This window comes from Lithobates pipiens, unplaced genomic scaffold (genome assembly GCF_037356315.1).
Source record: "Lithobates pipiens isolate NorthernLeopardFrog02 unplaced genomic scaffold, aLitPip1_a1.2 Scaffold_13, whole genome shotgun sequence".
Lineage (NCBI taxonomy): Eukaryota > Metazoa > Chordata > Amphibia > Anura > Ranidae > Lithobates > Lithobates pipiens.
The window spans coordinates 104815616-104838952 of NW_027507718.1; the positions used below are offsets into that span (position 1 = coordinate 104815616).

At 36.6% G+C, this 23337-nt stretch overlaps 1 protein-coding gene across 3 annotated transcripts in view; it reads left to right on the forward strand.

The window, feature by feature from the left end:
* The window catches only part of PAX5 (paired box 5), a 322505-nt gene that overhangs the window by 297111 nt on the left and 2057 nt on the right, over positions 1-23337 (forward strand). For all 3 annotated transcript variants that reach the window (XM_077475368.1, XM_077475371.1, XM_077475370.1), the window contains 2 exons: positions 5334-5420; positions 16829-22542. In XM_077475368.1, the coding sequence (XP_077331494.1) occupies positions 5334-5420; positions 16829-16902 (161 nt within the window). In that variant the 3' untranslated portion in view covers positions 16903-22542. The remainder of the gene's footprint in view (positions 1-5333; positions 5421-16828; positions 22543-23337) is intronic.

Consider the following 23337-nt stretch of genomic DNA (forward strand, 5'->3'; position numbering starts at 1 on the left):
TACTGTTCAGAAGAAATTAACTCATCCTACCATTAAGTTTCACTTTAAGGCAGTCCATTTGGGAGTGTCTGGTAGGGTCTGTATTAGATATCTAAGTACTTACTTTGTTCAACAGAACTGGACTTGAGCCAGCTAAAAGCTATGAGTACCAATCTTTACGATTAAATATTTGTGAACATATGCAAATAAAAAAGTGGAGATAATCTTTGCATTATATGTAAATTACATGTAGCAATTATTCAAAAATAATGCAATTAAGTATTAGTTGTAACACATACAAATGCTTCCAGGCTTTATTTTCAGCATTTCATATATAGTAGTTGCTATTAATGTATAGTTTTAAATGCATATAATATTTTTATTGTTGTATAGTGGCAGTAGAAACGGTTACTTAATGTTTATTGTAGCATTTGTTTTATTGCAGGGATAGACACAGCTGGCATCTTATGTTTTAGCATAACTCATCCAATGCTTTACAGCAAATACCACATTTTATAGATGTAAGATTTTTGTGCATTAAATAGCTATTCTTTTATGCACTTTTTAATGTAATATACAAGCTGCTGCTGGTATAAATGTAGTTTGTAAGTGCAGTGTTTAGCTTGATTCTCCATGCAGTCAAGCATAGCTTAACTCCCCAGATTATGATTGTTATTGGAAATTGCTGCAGAAATTTATGGTCCGTATGATTACTTTTACAAAGGAAATGCTAGAAAGCAAATACAGTGTCATCTAATGGTGGAAATTTGAGAAGGATACACTATGTAGGTAAATTTAAATAAAGGTAATTGGTACTAAGAACACTTAGCCTTCTAAAGACAAAGTGAAAGCAACACAAAGTAATAATTATTGCTTTTAGGGTTTCTCTTTTATTTAATTAGTGTCTACAAGGGCATTCACATCAATGCAGGGTAGGTGTTTTGGAGAAGATTTATTTGCAATGAAAGTAGAAATAGCAAATATAGATTTTTTTTTATCATAAAAGCTACAAAAGTCAGTGAGTTTAGAAATAAAGCATAACGATGAAACACTTCTATTGTGCCAGTGGTTTAAAGTGCTCAGTTTTTTTTTTAACTTTTTTTTCTTTCCAAACTTGTCTCAATACATATGAGTGCCCATTTTTTCTATTGTAACAACAGGATTCTTAATAATCTAAACAAACCTAAAGGAATCCAGTGAAAAAATTGGTAACAAAATATATTCTCCAGCAAAACTGGCTAATCACAGATTGAAACTGGAAACAGTAGTGAACAACAGCGCCTTCAGTTCACTACTTCAATATTTGATGGGTATGATGATGATGGTAATGCTGCCATGCAGATCAGTCCTAAAACCTGGGTACTATTAGTGATTTTTCACAAGACTGTTAGTTAAGTTACATATATAGCTTTAAAGTGATTGTAAACCCTTTTTTTTCTTTTTAAAAAACAAACTTATTATACTTATCTGCTTTGTGCAATAGAATTGCACTGGGCAGCCCCAAAACCTCCTCTTCTTGAATACCACGCCGCCACTCCTAACTTCTCCTTTTCTCGGTGTGCCACCATAGAAATCCACTTCTTATAGTGGCACACCTGTGGGATCAATTCGGAGCTGCACTGCTTGTGTCTGTGGACACAGACAGTGTAGCTCGTCTGTGTCACAACTACCTCATCACAAAATTTGATTGACAGCAATAGAAGCCAATGGTTTTTGCTTCTATCAATCTGCCCTCAGGCACAGCGCTGGGGGGAGCCTGCAGCACAGAAAGGTTTTTAACCTTAATGCAGAGAATTAAGTAAAAATCCCTAAGCCTTTAGAACCACTTTAAACCATAATTATTGTTGGGTGTTAGATTAGTATTATTTTTAGGGTCAGGGTTATGATTTAGGGAGCGCTATCACTAGTATATTCTACCTAAATTAGTCCAAGTATTAAAATACAGGCATCTAAATATTCCTGCTCATACTGTTGATAGTCTTCCCAAAACCCATAACACTCAAATGTTCAATCGCTGACACTTCCTAGCCATGTTAAATGCTTGCCTGCACATGCTACCTCCTTTATATATTGGTCAGTAAGGCCACTTATCATAGTTAGGGGCAAATAGTTAAGTACAATAGTGGGTGGGTACATTGTAAATGAAGAACTAGTGTTAGGGTGGATTCACACATATAAATTGAAATTAATGGACAATCATTAAATGGATGTCAACAAGCATTGTAACAAGCATCAATGTGCATGAAAAAGTTTTACTTGCATTAAAGCCTAGTACAAAGCAACACACATTAAAGTGCACATGAATGTGCAAAAACATGCCTTAGTAGTGCAATGCAAAGAGCTTTCATGCAGTTTCCATTGATTTCAAAAGATAATTACAAATGCCTAAAAATAATAAAGTGTGAATGCAGCCTTATAGGTAAGCACATGATTTTTTAATGCTTATGTATAGGTACAGGTCAGAAACAATATTGCAACATATTTTATGTTTCTGGTGCTAAAAGCCCCAAGTCAACCACCAACAGTGCCAAAAAGCCTAACATCGAAACAAAAATCCTGCTGACATGTGCCATATTAATTCATGTAAAGTATAATTTTCAGTAATAGGTCCAAAGGAAAATTTAACATCAATAATTACAGAGGTGCTACAGCTGCAATATAGTATCGTTGAATTTACCAACTGCAATGTAAAATGTTCATTATTTTAAATGTATTTTAAATATACTTCAGTTCTTTCCTGATCTTCAGCGCTAAAAAATCCTGTATGTATATAATTTTTATTGTTATCATATAAATGTTAAATAATACTATGTTACTGTATATTTACCACTTGTGACCCCTACCTGCTCTATGAAGTCCCACAAAGACCTGAATGGCATACCCCTTTTCTCAGACTACAATGTCTCAACTAGTGAATTTCAGGGGTTGTTACAAGCCATGCATATAGTACTGTGCTTTTTTTTTTTTTTAAGGCCATCAACCTTAAAATCCAAATGCCACATACATTGGGGGGAGGGGGGGTTGTTCCATAGGTCTGGTAAATGAACCATCCATAGGGGTATATTTATAAATGTGTTCACACAAGAGTGATTCAATTTACACCCAATTTGCACACATTTTCCTATTTAAATTCAATCAGAAAAGTGTGTGAATGCTGTATGAAAGTTGTATATATCTTCTGTGAATTTTTTTTTTATAAATATCCCCCATATATTGCTATTTACTTATCTGTTAAAAAAAAAAAACAACAAAACATATAAAATATCAATTCCCCCTTTACAGTTGAAAATGTAAATTGTGTGCTAAACAGTCTGGCAATTTTGGTTATTCTGGCATTTGTTGGGAGAGCAGTTAGAGAATTGATATAAGCTCAAATAGTCTCCATAGTCCTTTTTTACTTATTTACTTGCGTTGATAAGAGGTTACTTTCCATCTTTAGCAACCCAAATATATATATATATATATATATATATATATATATATATATATATATATATATACTCTATACATATATACATACATGTACAGTATATAGCGCAACCAGACTGCTGTCAACATCACGTCATCTGTTGAAAATGTTTAGTGGAAGTGGAGAGTGACTTGCTGCCTTGGACTCTGCTGTTGTGGCTTGGATTGTATGTTTTTCTTACTTCTGGTAATAGAATACACATCCTTTTTTACTGAGTACTGTAATTCCCAACTGTCAACTTCCAGCAATATATTGGCTTAACATGGACTATATATAGTGTATTGAAGAAAGACGGAGTATGAAGCTAGAAGAAATACTTAGTTGATGGTGCTCAATGACTCCTCCAGTCTTTGGCTAGTGTATACGGCATAAGGATGACAGTCTGACTACTCAGGCATAAAAACTGGAGAATTGGAAGTCTCAGCTTGTCAGGCAGTAGAGTATCCCTAGAGATCACCCGAGATGTGTGTTTGCAGAAGCAGTCAGTGAGGGGAAATTTGGTACTGAAGTAAGACTTGATCAAATTGTGAAACACAAGCTTTTCTTTTGAATCATGGTTTCAACAAAGTTTTTAAGATGTTAGGTGGATTTTAAGCTTCAATTTAAGGTTTAATAATGTAAAAAATAAAACAATAAAATAAAACATATGTATGAAATAAATGTAATCGTAAGACTTGTATATACTTGACACATCATTTATGCGTATTAATTACATGTGTATATATATATCTGTGTGCTCTGTTAATTTCTAGACTTTTTAGTGGATAGACTTATATTTTTCTGTACAGTTACACTTAATTGGGGTTTACATATGTTTTGCATACATTTATGTTGCCTCATTGACATGTGTACAGTAACTTTTTGTTTTTTTTTAAGGGAGGATGCAAATAAATAACAAGTAATACTTTAAAAACTTTTGTATTTTACTTTTTTTTTTGGTTACATTAGACCAGTGTTTCTCAACTCCAGTCCTCAAGGCGCCCGAATTGTTTTTTTTTCAAGATTTCCCTCAGATGAAACAGCTATGGTAATTACTAAGGTGGTGAAACTGGTGAAATCACCTGTGCAAAATTATGGAAAGTCTTAAAATATGACCTGTTGGGGCGCCTTGAGGACTGGAGTTGAGATACACTGCATTAGACCTTATCTATAGTTGAAAAAAAGGGGGATCACATGGAGCTCAAATAACGGTGCATTCACACCTGCAAATGCACACTGCATTCTAATTTTAGAATATACAAAAACAAAGAAAGTAGGGAATTTAAAGGTGCTAATTATCACACAATTGTTTAAAATGTAACAATTTGTTTTATTATCTCATATAGTTGTTGGTTTTGTGTTTCATGAGCTATAGATGGCGTGTGGGCTGCTCTCAATATCTCCCCTTTTGCCTACAGTTCCACTGAATTTAACCACAAATATGTAGAGGCTGTAAGAAGACATTAGAAAAAGGAATAAAAAATGATAGCAGTGCTGCACTAGCCCTGGCCTACAATAGTTGTTATGGTAACTATGGGGTTGATTTACTAAAGGCAAATAGGCTACTTACTTTGCAAGATTTTCACTTTTTCAAATAAATATTCCCTTAGCTTAAGGAATGTAGTAAAAATTCACTTTCCAAAGAAAACCTAATCACATGCAAGAAAAAGAAAAACAGCATTTTTGTCTACATACGATTAAATGGTGGAAGTCAGCAGAGCTACACCTCATACACTAAGCTAAAAGAAAATTCCCTTGCAAAGTGAACAGCCTATACCCCTTTAGTAAATTACCCCTATAGTTTTGTTTGTTGATTTAAACTTTAAGACTGTACTCAAGTAAGTAAAATGAGAATTTGATTGGTTTACTCTAAATATACATTAATATCTTTTTCTTTAAATTTTAGGAAGTGATTTCTCTGGAAGTCCATACAGCCATCCACAGTACTCATCCTATAACGATTCATGGAGATTTCCTAACGCTGGCTTACTAGGTTAGTATACATATACAGTATTACTTTTATATATTGAAATAGTATTTCCAAATACAACACTTTTTAAAAACTACTGTAGGATAATACCTTAAACATGAGGCTATATGAGAGCTGCAAGCTCGCAAACTTTTTATTTCTGTCGCTAGGGTAACTCTCAAAATTTACAACATTTTTCAGTCAGTATATTACAGAATCAAATTGGTTAAGAAAGATCAAATTGTAGATCAATTACAACGTATGTACTAAGGTTATCACAGTGCAAACATGACTGAAAGCATTGTATCTGACAAAATATGTTTTTTTGCTTTCTGCTATTTTGCAAGTATTGTCAACACATTCAATTCTTACACATTGCAACCGGATCTCTTGTATGTTTGTGGTTAAAATGTAAGAGTGTAAGTCTATTTCAGCAAGTAGCACTGAAATAATTTTCTGTTAGTCAGTTGTCACCATAAGTGTGCCCATTGGAAAATGCCTCCTCTTTCTGTATGGAGTTTTTAAATTACAAATATGAACTTCAACTAGTCAAAGATGAAATGTCAATTGTCATGTTCCATAGCAACCAGTTGTCTTTTAAAGGAAACATGGCTGAGAGTAAGACATAGGTTACCATTGTTGAACTCTCCTTCTGATTTTAGTTGCCTGGATGTTATGCTGATCAGATTATTCAACACGCTCAATATCACAGACCCAATGGAAGTATTAAGACCAGAAGCTCAGACTTCACTGACCATGTACTTGTTACAAGCCAATGATTCCAATAGCAATAGAGCCATAACTAGCCAGGAAAATTGTGTTTTCAAAAGGATGTCATCAATAGCAGTTTTCATATTTTAGCACAGGTTGCCTTGAATGAGCTACAATGAATAAGATACAAATATAGGTTTGTTTGAATTCTGTATTTTATGCTTCAAGATTTGCCATGTTTAGTAACCCTAGTTGTGTAGTTACTGTTTTCTATCTTTTAAACAGTAAAGTGATCTCCTATGTTTGTGAATGTTACACATACATTATTGACATTTGATCTTTGAAGGCTCCTAGTATTTTTTTTCATACATATTAGTAAGTATTGTTAATACTTAGTAATACTATTTAAAAGTTAGTCATTTCATATCTCAAAAAATTAATTTGGCTAGAAATTTTCAAAAGGATAATATCTTGATCCTATATGCCACACAAACTCCCACACATACAGAGCAGATGGCAAATACAGAGATTCAAATACCACCTGGAAACCCACTTGATTAATAAATACCCCCTGAGTCTAATTTCCTCATTAAATGAAATTTTGAATATATCTCAATATATTTAAATAGCTTTTGAACTGGCATATCCATGAGAAAACTGGCAGATATATGAATAATGGCACAGCAAATATTTTGGAATTAGATATTGCTAATTGGACATTCTTTACTTAATCATATGGAATCTGTGATAGAGGGCTCTCAGTTTTTTCATAGTAACTGATGTTTATTGTACTGTGTAATTGCTGTATTGTACTAATATTAATGCATAGACTAGATAATTTATAGAAATATCAACAAAATTCATTTTAATTTTCTTTTTATTCTGAAAAACTTCATGAATTTATAAACAACTTAATGATACTCTTATTTATATGTTCAGAAGATATCTTTGTTAAAATGAAATATATACCATAGGAAAAAAAATTGAATTTAGTTAGTGCCCTTTGACTTGTTCTCATACTTATTGCCATGTGAGCTTTTATTGTTACGACAACCTCAACACTTATCAAAGGAAAAAACGCTTAACACCTTTAACATTGCTGTCAAAAATTAGTCCACTTTGACTTTGCATAAAATAATTAGGATTTTTTTTCTGCATAATTTGCACAAATGAGATAAGTAGAAATTCCAATTAATTGTCACCACTCAACTACATTATTATTGCCTAAGAGATTCAAAGATTTACTGAAGAAAAAAAACCTCAATGTGACCTAATTTAGATCAAATCAATTTTGTTTCCTAATTTTGTAGCTGTTTTTCATATTTTCTATTTAAAATTACAATGTATATATTGAACACAAATATAACATAGATTAACATAAATTCATGACAATGAAGTCATGTGTATGTAATATATATATATATATATATATATATATATATATATATATATATATATATATATATATATATATATATATATATATATAAAATACATATGCATAGTTCCATCTAAAGATTTTTGAACAACTGTAGCCACCATTATATGTTATTCATTTCATTTAAATATTCTGAGCTTTAAAATAAACCTGTACTGGTATAAATATGCAGGCTGCCATATGTAGCCTCAGAAAATGGCGGTTGCTCGATGTGGAGAGCCAATGGCTTCAGTACTTTATGAGTCACAGGCCTAGAATATATATACAGATAGGGAGTTCTGATTTTACTTGCCACATGCTTATTCCAGTTTAGTCCAGGTTAGTCACTTATAGCACTGAAGCCAGTTTCAGTCAGATAATTATTAAAGACAGCCTCTGTATTTCTCTCTGTACAGACCTCTTTGCATATACAAGGTGTGTCTATTAACTGCTTCAAGACCAATATAACTGCGGCAGGTTGGCTCCACTGCATGGGCCGTCATTTCTGTATGTCGGCTCTTTAAAAAGCTTTAGCAGGCCTGCAGCATGTCCCCAGAGCCAATGCGCGTGTCCGGTGGGTGCGATAACCGCCGTGCACCTGCGATCACTCACGACAGAGCGAGAAGTGGAATCTGTGTGTAAACACACAAATCTCAGTTCTCTCAGGGGAGTAGAGACAGATTGTATGCTCCTACTAAGTAGGAAGACCGATCGGTCTGCTCCCCTTGTCAGTCCCATCTCCCCACAGTTAGAACACACCTAGGGAACATGGTTAACCCCTTGATCCCCCTCTAGTGTTAACCTCTTCCCTGCCAATGATGTTTATACAGTAATCAATGGCTATTTTTAGCTCTGATCAGTGTAGAAATGTCACTGATCCCAAAAAAGTGCATTAATACATTGCTGCAGTCTTGTTTTCCACTGGTTGAAGGCATGGAGAAAATCAATTTCTGTCAGCTGTTTCAACACATCCGCCGTTTTCTTCTTAACAGCATAAACTGACTCAAAACATGTTCCTTTAGGCACTGATTTAACCTTTGGGAAAAGATAAAAGTAGCATGGTGCTAAATCTGGCAAATATGGAGTATGTTAAAGTGTAGTAATGTGCTTGTCAGTCAAAAACTGCTTCACAGAAAGTGCTGTGTGTACAGGCGCATTGTCCTGGTGAAGAATAAAACCATTTTCTCACAGTTGCGGCTGTTCTTTTTGCTCTGGTGCGAGAACCCTTGGGACCATCTTGTGTACAAACTTTCGTCATGTTAAGATCCTCATGCAAAATTTGTCTTTGTTCAATGTTCATGGATTCAGGGTCGGCAGTCTTTTCAAACAATCTGACTGATTTTTTCTACATTTTCTTCAGTTCTTGAACTGCAAGGTTGTGGTTTTAACATTTTTTTGGCACACTACAGAAAACACAACCAAATTAAATGACGACTCACAATCAACTGATCATCAGAGTGTCATGCAGGTTCAAACATGTTCAAAGTCACCACGCGTGCAGTTGTATCTGGTTCTGACTGCTTTTTTTACTAGGTGGGATAACAGTCTTGTTATTTAATAGACACACCTTGTATACAGTATTTCTTAACACATAGTATTACCTAGTAGCAGAGGGAACAGAAAGAAGATATTGTAACTTTTTCACAGGCCCAGTCTGGGAAAAAATAAGCCCAGGTATTTATTGACTGAGCAGCCAATACCATGGGCAGACTGACAACTCATTGAGACCCTGGGCAGTAGGATATTATGGGAAAGTAGGAGAGAGATGGAGGAAGGGGAGAGAAAAAAAGAGGAAAAGGGGGGGTGAGAGAGAGAGAGGGACAGAGAGGTGGTGAGAGAGGAGGGTGAGAGAATGGGGTGAGAGAGAGAGTGGGGGAGGGAGGTGAGAAAGAGAGAGGGGGTAAGATGGGGTGAGGGAGAGAGGGGGGTGTGAGAGGGAGAAGGGAAGAGAGGGGGTGAAAGAGAGGGGAGTGAGAGAGTGGGGTTGAGAGAGAAGGGGAGAGGGGGAGAAGAGGGGGGAGAGAGAGAGGAGGTGAGAGAGAAGGGCATGAGATAGAGGGGAGTGAGAGAGAGAGGGGGTGAGTGAGAGATGGGGTGAGAAAGAGGGGGTATGATAGAAAGAGAGAGGGTTAGAGAGGGGGTGACAGTGGGGTAAGAGAGAGGAGGGTGAGAGAGAGGGGGGAGAGAGAGGGGGAGAGAGAAAGGGGGAAGAGAGGGAGTGAGAGAGAGGGTGGAGAGAAAGAGGGGGATGAGAAGGGGGAGAGAATGAGAGTAAGAGAGAGGAGGGTGAGAGAAATAGGGTGGGGTGATCAGTCTGTCTGCTAATCACAAAATGTGTCCTGTCCCACCATTATTAAGCACAGTGCATCCCCCCCCACACACACAGGTGCCACACCCATTATAATGAGCACACACACCCCTCCTTAGGACACATGGAGAGTTCCCATTTATGGTACAATGCCCCCCTGCATAACTCCTACTACATAAAGTAAAAACATAGACACACGCAGGTCTACTCTCAGTGTGGTCTCTCCCTGGTCTGTGTAGAAGGCAGGCTCTCACACTACGGTTCTCAGCTGCTTTCCCATCCCTCTCCCTCCCCTCCTCCCACTATTACAGCCAGAGTTCCCTTACCAGTCCAGGTCATGTCCACCCCGCTCTCTCGATCCCTCTCTGTCCTCTCAGGACTGGACCAGAGCCTGCTTACTCCATCTATCCCGTCCCATCCTCCCAGGAACCTCTCAGAGTTCCAACTACTGGCCATGGCCCTTGGGTAGCCCAAGGGCTCAAGGGCCTAAATATTTAGTTTGCCCCTGGAGACAGGCCTTGCAGCTGTCACCAATTATCCGTGGGTGGCGCTGATTGGGGCTCGCTCCGCCAGGCCTGTCTCCCTAGAGTTGAAAGATGATGGAAGGAGAATGAAGCTCATCAACAACGGATCAGATTCTGACAGGACATGCGATGCGGGGGCCCCGACCCACCGGGAAAAATTCCGATGTGCCCTATGGCCAGTCTGGGCCTGCTTTTTCAGATAAGTTATAAGCAAGAATATACATGACACCCCAAACTTCAAAAAAAAATTGTCTTTCATTTGATCAATATTGATGAAAATAAGAGATCACCTTATCATCAAAAAGAGTCTGCTAAAGAAGGAATAATATCTTTCATAGACAGCTACAGTGTTGGCATGGAGATAAAAGTAAAAGCTTTGAGAGTGGACACAGATATCTTTTTTTAGAGAGTCAAAGGGTTTAGCAGAAAGCTCAGTAGGCCAATTTAGATTGGGAAATGAGGAAAATGCTTGTTGGAAGATTCCACGGTTTTCTTTAGTCTTCCTATAATATCTCCATCATATTATGGGTCTGTCCCTAGATTCATGCTTCAAATAGCTCACTTTCACTATCCCAGGGGCTTCATACAAGATGTCCAAAACACTAGTTAGTTTCAGATTGAAAAATGTGATTACCAAATTACCAAACATTCTAATATAGCAAGTAAATTCAATAACTCTATCAGAACAAAAATCTCTCTGGTATAGCTCAGCCTATATCTACTGAGCATTCTAATTTTTGCTCTTTTTATAGCTATTTCACATTATCAGTGGCTGGGATCTTTATGGCTTGCAGTATAGCTGTAGTCCTACATTTTACAATTATTGCCCATTAGAATGTATAGAGATGTTGGCAACAAGTTGAGCTGTACTTTAAATCTCAGAATATATATTTTTTCTGTGAATATTATACAACAATTGTAGGTTTTGCAAAGTAAATTTATAAAATAGAGTAGAAATCTTTCCAGTGTTAGATATGTAGTCAGTCTTTTAACTGCTGAAGTGTGATGAATGATTTGATTTAAAGTGGTGTTCTTGCAAGAACAGCCCAACCTACAGGTAAATGTGTAGTGATCTGGGACGAAGAACTGACATGGACTGTGGGGCATTTTTGAGGCTGGTTAATACACACATGCTGAACCTAGATAATGGCAAGCGCTGGCTAATGAAGAAAAATGATTCAATTTCATGCTGCTTTGTTCTAAGAACTTCTTTACTATTTCCCTCATTACTTCCCATCTTGATGTTCATCATAAAGAATTTCACATGATACATGTTGTTTTTTTGCAGTGAATGTGACTTGGGCATGTTGTGTAATTTAAACACTACTGGCAGAAACCATGAGCTATTCAAGTACACGTTAGTGTTCCAGAGAACAAGTAGTTTCATAGAAGGAAATGCAACTGGTTTTATTGAGAGACAGGTTTATCCTGGGTTCACTTAGTTCATAACTACAAGGGTGCAGATGGTGCAACATTTTTCCAGCTGTTCTCACATTATTTTATTCATTATTGAGCAACATTTATCTTTCCATCACATAGAAGGACCCTTTGACTTTTGCCTAATCCTCTATAAAACAGTGCCAAATTGCATCTTTGTATTAGAACTCTTAGGTATAGTTTATCCAACTAATGCTGCACAAGGGGAAGAATTTTTTTTCTCTTATGCCTATTATTTGGTTTTCTTCCTTTATTTTTTTAAACAAAATAATAAAGCACACAAAATGCAAGATGAAATTAGAAAAGATAAATTGTACTCCTGACAAAATTAGAGATACAGTATATACGTAAGTTATCGGAAAAAAAATAGTGGGAAAGGAACAGAAACCCCATATTTTGCCTATAACGTTATAAAAAATTTCATTTTGTAAGCCGATCTGTCTCGTATTTAGAGTTCTTAGAGCATAAATATTATAGCTATAGATGTAGCACCAGAACCGTGTTTGAAAATTGTTACCTAAAAGAAGTAAATATTTGGCAATGATACTGTTACTACTGTTGGTTTCTACAGCTATATTGGCAGGGAAATGTGGAGCTAAGAGAAATAAGGGTAATTTATTCACTCTGCCATAAAATATAATATCTACTAATGCTGAGCTACAGTAGTATTGCATTATATTTATAAGGATGGTGACAAATGTGTTCTGTGATCCACAGAAGATTCCTGCAGTATCACATTTTTGAAGTTTAAAATTGCACTGACCCTTTCTTGTTCAACTTGCTCCAGCTCACAATTCTTTACTGACATTAAAATTACCTATTTTTATATTATAGTCACTAAGTAGTATTAGGCTGCTTTTGTGATGGTATCTTGTGCTATGCAGATGATTTGCACAAGAAAAGTCTTTTATGTCACAACCTGAATATTTAACCTTTTGCTACTGGATTTTCTAATGGAATTTTGAAAAGGGCTATGTCTTTGACCTAGTGTACATTTTACCCTTGGATGGGATACCTGTGTATAAAATCACGAATGCTTAAGTGTTCAGGAATGGAAAAATGTAATACATTTTGGGTTGTAATTAAAGGTGTGTTTGAATATTTATAAATTAGTGATAGTTGTAAAAAGTATCTTAAAAACATCTTGTAGCTAGAATATCTGTAGCTAGAATTCTTTAGTTTGTACTTGCAAAGATGAATTAAAAAAGAAAGTAATTCTTATTGAATGACACTTGTAAGTAGTATTTGAGATTTTCCTCTCTAAACATGATTTGGTTTATCACAAAACATGATAGTTTTTAGAAGCACACAGTGGTTGATTTATTAACAGCAAATAGACTTTACACTTTTCAAATGCAGTTGCACTCTGAGAGAGAGATGACACTTCACTTCGCAAAGAACACCCAATCACATGCAAGGAAAATAAAAAAACAAATTTTTTGCTTGTACATGATTGGCTGATGGAAGTCAACAGAGCTTCCCCCCATTTACCAAGCTGCAAAGTGCACAGTCTATTTGCCTTAGGTAAATCAACCCCATTGTCACCTTACCCCTGCAGGGCAAAGTGACAGTTGTTTGCAAAGAGGCCCGTTGACGCCTTTATACTTGACTGTGCTTCCTCACCACTTCTTCCTCCATTACAGCCAATGCTTGAATTCACAATGATTGTGACTTGGGGAAGCTGTGACATCACTTGTTTGGTCATATGGCATTGCTCAGGCCTAACAGTTAGTTGGTAAGCTTCACCACTTTCACAGGGGAGCATGCATAATGCTCTGCTATACAAAAAGCACTGGGTATTGCCATTGGCTATGATGAAGGGAGGAATAACGAAGGAGACCAGGCAAGATGTGGTCAGGTAGACTCCTTTGTAGAGACACTAATTTTGCCCTGCATGGGCAAGATGAATATACTAAGAAATACTGCAGCACTAACACACATTTTGGCATGTACAGGCTTAAAATATCTCAACAAAGATGAAAATTAATAAATTTCACCTTGAATTCTATGCAGGCTTCTAGGAAAATTAGTGAGACAATAATGTCAGTAGACCAGAGGAAATATGTTAAGTGTTTGTAGAGTAGTTTTGCCATGGCTGCAAGTAAAATAAATTGAATTTCTTTTTCATACATCAAGGACACAGAACCTCTTTATATATATATATATATATATATATATATATATATATATATATATATATATAAAGGTTATGTATATAAAGGATTTCATATAGGATTTAGGTGATTGGATACTGGCAAACAAAAAGACAGGAAGTTCCATCCCAAGTATAACCTCTCCCCTTTAGGCCAGGTTCCAGTTTTTTGCTAGTGTCTTCCATCCTTCTTTACAGTTGCTGGCTTTGACAGCATGGATTTTGAAACCAGAGTCCTAAGAGACAGGAGTATCTCAGATTTGTTTATTTTTACCCTGCTTAAACCTAGGAAGAGAACTTCCATGATAAATTACAATAGGATTTGGAAAGCTAATTTTTCTTGGTGTGAGGCTCAGGGATTTCACTCTTGCGGGTATGTGGTTGGTCATATTCTGGCCTTTCTCCATCTGGAGTCGCTCTTCATTAATGCTGGGGGACTCCAACCTGGTACTCTCTATATTGCAGAAATCTCTATTTCAACCTATATTTTTTGTGATCTTTCTGATTCAGAAGGTTATTTTATGGTTGTCATTACTTCAGCTTACAGAGTTTCTGAATTGGCTGCTGTTTTCCATCAGACAAGTCTTATCTGTCTTTTTTTGCCTAAGGTGGTTTCAAAAAATTCGAAACAGCACATCACATCTTAGCCAGGACATAAACGGCTGCTAGGTCAGCTATAAAATGAACCATCAGCAACTGCTGAGATCAATGCACATTGTAGGATGTTACTTAAAAATGTCCTGCACATTTCCAAAACAATTTTATATTTTCTAAGGTATCAGTCCCTATGACCGTACCTGAATATTTAAAATACCGAAAAAAGACAAAGAGGCAGCAAGAAAGAAAGAAGAGGAGAGAAGTAATAATAATAATAATAATATCAAGCTGTGTAGACTTTGGATGTGGTTCATGCCATTGGGTGTTACCTGAACTCTATTTCTTTTTTGACAGTCAGATTCCGTATTTGTGCTTCCGCAGGTGATAAGGAAGTTTCATATAGCTTCAAAACCTGTCACTTCTCGATAGATATGGCTATGTATTTCTCAAGCTTATGTCCTACTAAAGGGTTAGATTCCACCTTTTCCTGTGAAAGCTCACTTTGCATCATTAGGCATCGGTTGCTCAGGTTTGCAAATCTGCTACCTGGTCTTTGGTTCATACTTTCGCCAGGTTTTAGCACGTGGATGTTCAGTGGATGCTAGCTTTGGTTGCAACATTTTGCAGGTGGCTGTGTGAGGTTCTTACCGATTCAGGGTTGGTGGTTGATATTTGGTTGTCATGAGCCATCCCCTCAATCCATTGCTTTCAATCTTCTCTATCATTATGAATATGAAGATGCTCTGGGGGTTATTTAGAAAAGGCAAATCCATTTTGCATTACAGGTGCACTGAAAGTGCACTTGGAAGTGCAGCTGCTGCAGATCTGAGATTCAAACCTAATTTTTTGGGGAAAAAATATACTTTAATAAATTTTACTGCACACAAACACAATATAATACCCAATTTATAAAAGATAAGGTTACACTGAATAGATACCTAACATGTGAATTTAAAATGCTTTAAAATTACTTGTGGACAATGGACAAGCTACGTTACTTAAAAATATCCATAGGTAATGCTTTAAAATCATTTACTGGTTTACCAGTTTAGAGTTACACAGGAGATCTAGAAATAAAATGATGGCCTTCACTCTGACGTTTGTGGCGATATCTCACATGTGTGGTGTAATCACCATTTACATATGCATCAGGGACTTACAAATGTGTTCACATTTGCACATGAGTACAGGGGACGAAGGCGCTATACATTTTTTAAAATGTATCTTATTTAAAATGTATTTTACACCATACTTTTATTTGATTTTTTTAAATCAACTTTATTTCTATCTCAAGGGATGAACAACATCCCTTGTCATAGCACGGATCCTAACAGGTCCTCTTTATGGAAAGATCTAGGGTCTATTAGCCCCCAGATGTCTCCTCTGGCTTCCAAAGTATCTGATAAAACCAAGATTGTTTGATTAGATGCTTGTACAAGCCTTAAATGGCCTTTAACAGTAAACCAAACTTGAAAGCAAAGAAATCCTCAGCGCTTCCGGTTTCTGATCTAACAGAGAGGGAGGAACAATGTAATTTCCTCTCTCTCTCTCTGTATTGCAGCTGATGACACTGGTCATATTGGTCCCTGAATCCCTGATGGGACAGGAGAGCCCAGGAAAGGACCACCTTCCTCCGCCTGTAGAACTGATCTAGTGGCTGTACAGCCCCTGAATCACTTCTACATGAAATAACATCATCGGCAGAAAATGTTGATACTGGGATGATGCCTGCAGGTGCAGGTATCATCCTGGTATCACCACTTAAACCTCAGGACATCATCTACCCAGGGAGAAGTGGTTAATGATATTACATTACAAAATGACTTGTGAAGTATTATTTTAAGATTCAAATAAAAGGAGGGTTGAGCTTGACCTGGTCGAGTTAGGTTAGGCAGATTCACCTTATTCACTAAGTTAAGTAACTGTTCAGTTTACAATGCAAAAATGTACTATTCATTTAGTAACTCAGCCTACATTATCTGCTATTACTGCTCTTTAAAATCTTACATTCTGCTTTACTGGTCTGTGTTTTGGGGCAAATTTAAGAGTTACTTTTGTGCTTGTTAGTTAAAAAATGAGACAGAGCTGGTATTGCGGATGTTGCTTTTTTCATTATTTTTGGTAGAGTGGTCCTTTCCATTACCAAAACAAAGCAGTATTACCATAATTGACTCACAGGATAAATAAAATAATATACATTTACTCATTTATATACTATGTAATATTTTTTCATATTGTTTGTGTAATGTTTTTAAAATGGTGTCCTAATTTTATGCTCTTTTCTAGGTTCTCCATACTATTACAGTGCAGCAAGAGGAGCAGCGCCCCCTGCTGCTGCCACTGCCTATGATCGTCACTGACAAAATGCAATGAGAACATGAGCACTTACAGCTATTATGGAGATTGTACAATACACAATACAAAAATTACTCTAAAAACTCAAGAAAGTGTGGAGTAAATCAAATTGTCATATTGAACAAAGCAAATATTTATTTCTTTCAAACGTCTTTTTCACTATAATAGTTGATTCTCAATTGCTACATTTCGGTTTTATTAGTTTGCATATATGTGTAGCCTAAAGATTATTGGAATCACACAGTGTTCTGGCTACAAGAAGAAGAACAGTTAACCAATGCAGTTTCTTTGATCTATTGCATCAAATCATGTATACCATTCCATTGTAAATAAATAACATGCTTCATTGTGAAATTTATGAAAGTGGCTTAACACAAACTGCAACATGATAAACATTTGTTACTCAAAGTGCTTACGGCATATCTTTTATAAAATGCTGCACTGATTCACCTACTCCTGTAAGCTTTAATCCAACATTAAACCAGGTTACCATTCACTATGGCTAAATTTGGGGCTGATGTCACTAAGTGTTTGAAAATCATCCATTCCTGTTGTATGTTTCTTACATTTAAATGATGGTATTCTGCTCAGAGCAGATAGTAGTTTCAACAACCCAATCCTTTCACTTACTGTAAGTCACTTTCCTATAAATAACACCAAAAATAGGATTAGGTACATGATTTAAAATGGCAATATATAATATAATATATATTTAAATATGTATAAAGGGGGCTTGCTTAAAAAATGTTTTGATAAAACCTTACATTATATGAAAGACGATTAAAGCAGAACTCCAGCCAAAAAAAAGGTTAAAATGAATAGCCCATTAAAGATATAATAGCAAAATCCACTTTTGCTTTAACATTCTCATTCAGTCTAGAGATTTTATCTGCAGTATTTTTTTGTGATGTCCTCAGTCTGATGACTTGGCTAGAAATATTCAACACACTTCTTTTTAGTCAAGGTCCTCCTAGACCCATCACAGTCTGTTACTGGGAAGGGAGTGAGCAGCGCTGTGATAACTGTGTCACTATCACAGTGCTTTCTCCTCCAATCAGAATACTTTTTTCTAGCACATAAACTGATTGTTTTTTTGGGTTCCTTGTTTCTCACACTCTGGCCCTTCTGTACAGGGACTGCTACAGGATTATACCAAGTGAAATCCAGGTACTTACACTGCTTGCATTTAAAAATATATTCAATGATGTATTCATGATTACAGAGTGTCATTAATCCATAACTTTTATATCTGCCTAGAGTAAACTTTCCCCAACTGTAGCAAAAAATACATATAAATTGTCTAGCCCAACATATAAAATAATACAAAATATGTTATGGCAAGTAAACAAAGCAGAATAAATTGTTAATAACAATTTTTAGAAGTGAGGTTCTTCATTCATATAATATCCCTTTTAGGACATATGAACTAGTCAATATGTTGTAAATGAATTTATACAGTTCAAAATGGCCATAAAATGCTTTATGTTTTTTTCACGTAGACACTTGACATTTCTTCCAAGAGTACACAGTTGAGCTTGAATGTTCCTTAAGCCTTTTTCCCTCCTGGATAATATCATGGTAAGACCATGCAAGGGCATCTCATTATGCAGTAATTCCTGTGAAATCTCTGCAGTATGGGATTTTTGTTCCAGTTAAACTTTATTGTAAAATCACTGCCTGTGCTTGAATTGTGCCTAGTTTTATAATGAATTTGCAAATAGAGACAAAACACCACACAATGCATCTAGTTAGCTAACATATGAGGTCAAATCCCGCAGCTCGTATCTATTTATTTTTAGATAAAAAGCAGCATGGAATCAGTTTAAATGGATTATTTATTTTTATGGTGATGCTTCCCATAAAGAATGTGGGAAAGACCCAAGAGATCTGACATATTGGAACAGAAGAAAACTCTATTTCACTGAAACATATAAACATGGCCGTTCCTGCCCAGTATATTTTAAAGACCCTTATTTACACATTATCATGTATCCTTTTCATGTTGTCTAATAAATCAATATGAAATCTGACATGTTATTGAAATGTGTGGTTTTGCAAAAGACAGGCAAATGTTGTGCATAAAAAAACTATTTATTAATAGGCTAGGAAAATTGAATAATGCTATAATACATATATCACAAGAACGATATATTAATTTGAATGTTAATTTAGTTGAAAAAGAAAGATGACAAAAAAAAAGCTATGGTAATAAAAGATATGCAGAAGAAGCTAAGCAGAAGAAACTGAACAAGGTTTATCAAGTGTTTCAAGGTTAAATGTAGATTAACATATCATTCTGTGCACATTGACTGTCTATTTATTTCATTTAAATACTTATAATTGAAAAAATCAATTTTATAGAAAAAATTGTGTTGTTGTTTCTGTTTCTGTTACAGCACAATTATAATTAAAAAAATGCAATAAATAGGGCAAATTGGATTAATTCAAATGAATACAATTGGTCATATAAAGATAACTTACAGTATATCACATTTCCAATATGGAACTCTATATAGACTGAACAAATTAATTATTACCTACCAATATGTACAATATTGTAATGAGTAGCCTTGATGCAATTGATATTGATATGATTGGAAAAATATATATGATAACTGGTAAACTGTGTCAAAATGTGCTGCTCATCTAAATTGTGCCCTAAAGGATATACAGGATATAATTTGAATACTCTGTATGACATAGATTGCTTTTATTTTACATTTTCTGATTCAAAAACTCACTCAATGCAATGGACTTGATTTACTAAAACCAGAGAGTACCAAATCTGCAGCTCTGCATAGAAATCAATCAGCTTCCATTTTGTTTTTGTCAAAGCTTAATTGAACAAGCTGCAGTTGGAAGCTAATTGGCTACCATGCACAGCTATACCAGATTTTGCATTCTCCAGTCTTACTAAATAACCCCAGATGAAAGGTACCTATTGGCATGAAATAAATGCCTCATGTCTATGGGTTTATGGGATGCCTGCAGACACCATGGGAGAGACAGTGATCAGACAGGTTAGAATACCTTTTCCAATGGCTATTATTTTCCACTGATAAACTGATGTTATGGGTGTCTTCAGCAGGCTTTCATGTAAGTAATTTAGCTAACTACACGTTTAGAACTGTAATTTGCAATGTGGATATGTGTGTTCAGAACTGCCTGCCAGTTGCCCAAAACTGCTATAAAAGTGAATAAGCCCTTATACTTCCAATCATCAGAAAGTGGTTGGTAGATGATTATGCCGGGTATAGACACTTTTGACACTCCTCAGGCACAGGCATAGAAATATTTTTAATTTGAAAATAAAATCTCTAAATACCCACACATACATATGTGTAAAAATATATTTTATTTCTAAGCTGAATAATTTTTGGACACCATAATAATACTGGATATTCCTCTTTGCTGTATGCATAAAAGACAGCATGATGAATTAATATAAATACACTTAAATATAAGTTGGATGCAATTATAGTAGTGCTGACTTGTAAAGGTATCTATGACTGATTTCAACTTAAGTAGGTACTATAGCTATGTCTATAGGTACCACACTCCCTTGCTAACCCAGTCTATTCTGGGATAGATACATGACTCAATAGGTTTTGGCCAATCTCTTTTTTTATTGCTGTGTGCACTTTCTAACCTATTGTAAAATGCTGAACATCCAGATAATATAACTGCATAATAACATCCTGGAACATGCTCCTGAGTTTTTCTCAAATCTATTGTTGGGTTTACTTAATAGTAACTTTCTTTTTTAACTTACTTTCCTTTGTGGGGACAACATTAAAACGTACACAGGCTCTTTATTTATAGTGCACGACTACACCCTTGTTTTACTGCAATATACAGTAAACCAGGGGTGCCAAACCAGTGGCCCGGGGGCTACATGTGGCCCGCGGAGCCCTCTGATGTGGCCCACAACCTCCTGCTCTGGGATAGAATAGAAACAAGACTGTTATTAAAGTTCAGTTTATTACTAAAATCACAATGTATATATGGGAATATCTTTTCTGCAGTGGTTACTGGGCTGCTTTCAAATTGATCGACAGGTGTAGAGCAGTTTACATGTGGGTTACCTGCACTGAGCCATAGACTTCTATTATTACCTGTGAGTTTGGTGAGCTTTCTGAAAGTGCACCAAACCTGCAGAACATAATAGAAGTCTATTGCAAACTGCAGGAAAGCCAAAGGTACACTGCGTTGCACACGTGGTGCGGGTAAACCACAGTGCATCAGTGTGAAAGCAGCCTTGGACCCCTTTCACACGGTCAGTCCGACAGTCCGACCAATTGGATCCTTCATTCACCTCTAAGTAGTGGCAGACATAAACAGACTTGTGTTCTACCTCCAATACGATCTGCTAAAAAGTATCGTGGGCTGCGTCCGTGTCTGCTCTGCAGACACGGACGCAGCCCACGATACTTTTTATCGGATGCAGAGCGGACACAGACATGCCATCCACCCGCTCCACTCATTGTGGCCCGTGACTAGTTACTAGTTACTTAAGTGGCCCTCGCTCTTAAAAAGGTTGGGCACCCCTGCAGTAAACATATAGAAAAGGTCTGAATTTTTGAAAATAACTGAATTTTCACAGCTACCAGATGCCACAAGTAGCCAGTTTCAGCCTAGACTGGAAATGATAAACAAGTGAAGTAACTAGTTAATACGTTATTATACCAGACTGTTCTTATTTTATTTATTATTGTTGTTAGGGTATTTTTGAAAAGCTTTTGAGAAGAGGATGATTAGGATTCTGAATTGTGAAACATGTTAGGGAAATCTATAATGAGCTAGGAGAATCATGTTTTAATATTTACCTTCAATGAATAAAAAAGAACATACATGCAAAAAGTTTTATCCCACGGCCCTTTTCAAAGTCATGTGTCGAACCTGTTTTTCTAATAAATATAGGCCAGTGTAAATAATCTTAAAAATATTTCCTAAAACAATTTATTAACTCTGTCTATTATTTCTCTTATTTAGATATATAAAATTCTATTTCTGTAGCCACAAAACACACAAGGAACTGTGATATACCAAAGGTGCTAATGGTATATTACATGTATTAATGCACAGTATGTTAAAATAGGGGAGGCCAATTCATGATTTGGTAACAAATGTAAGGTAATATTGTACTCTACATAAGTTGATAATAATTGCAAATTTGGTATACATAATCTTTTTTAAATTTAAAGCTTTTATAATATTGCACCAAAACAATCAATTCATATAAAATGAAAAAATATTTTTAAAAAATCTAGCTCTCTGAGGCACGTTAAATTTAAGGCATCCGGTATGTTAGTGCTGATGTTATTATTGAAGTATTATTGCATTTTATGGGTGTGATTAATTATCAAGAGACACATAATCTGTGAGTCATGACCCACTGCAGGTAATTAAAAATCATGTATTTTATTGATTCTACTGTAAATCTGATTATTATATTGATTTAGATTAAAAAACAAACACCTTTTATAGGTTCCAGGCTTGACACCATGGAACTAAACTTGGATAACTGTCTTAGCCCCTGTACACACGGTCGGAGATTTCGACAACCAAATCCGTCGGATTTTGCCCGTCGGATTTTGTCTGTCGGATCTTGTCCGAAACTGTTGCATACACACGGTCAGACTACCGTATATACTCGAGTATAAGCCGAGATTTTCAGCCTCTTTTTTGAGGCTGAAAGTGCCCCCCTCGGCTTATACTCGAGTCATCGCTGTCTGCCCGCTCGATCAGCGTGTCGAGCAGACAGACAGCGGCCATTCTATAGTTCAAAAGCGGCGCCTCCGGCTCCGCCTTCGCCTGTGATAGGCGGAACACTGAATTTCCCAGCAGCCTGTGTTCCGCCTATCACGGACATCGTATCATCCTCGTACTACGGACGAGGATGATACGATGTACGTGATAGGCGGAACACAGGCTGCTGGGAAATTCAGTGTTCCGCCTATCACAGGCGAAGGCGGCGGCGCAGCTTTTGAATTTTACAATGGCCGCCGAGGCGCCGACGAAGAGGGCACGGGACGGAGGCAAGGCAAGGCACGGCACGGGACGGGACGGGACGGGACGGGACGGGACGGAGGCAAGGCACGGCGGCGAGGCACGGAGGCAAGGAGGCTCGGCACGGGACGGAGGCTCGGGACAAAGGCTCGGGACACAGGTAGGCTGGACACACACACACACACACACACACACACACACACACACACACACACGGATGGATACACACACACACAGGGATGGATGGATGGATGGAGACACACACACACAGGGATGGATGGATGGATGGATGGAGACACACACACACAGGGATGGATGGATGGATGGAGACACACACACACAGGGATGGATGGATGGATGGATGGAGACACACACACACAGGGATGGATGGATGGATGGATGGAGACACACACACACAGGGATGGATGGAT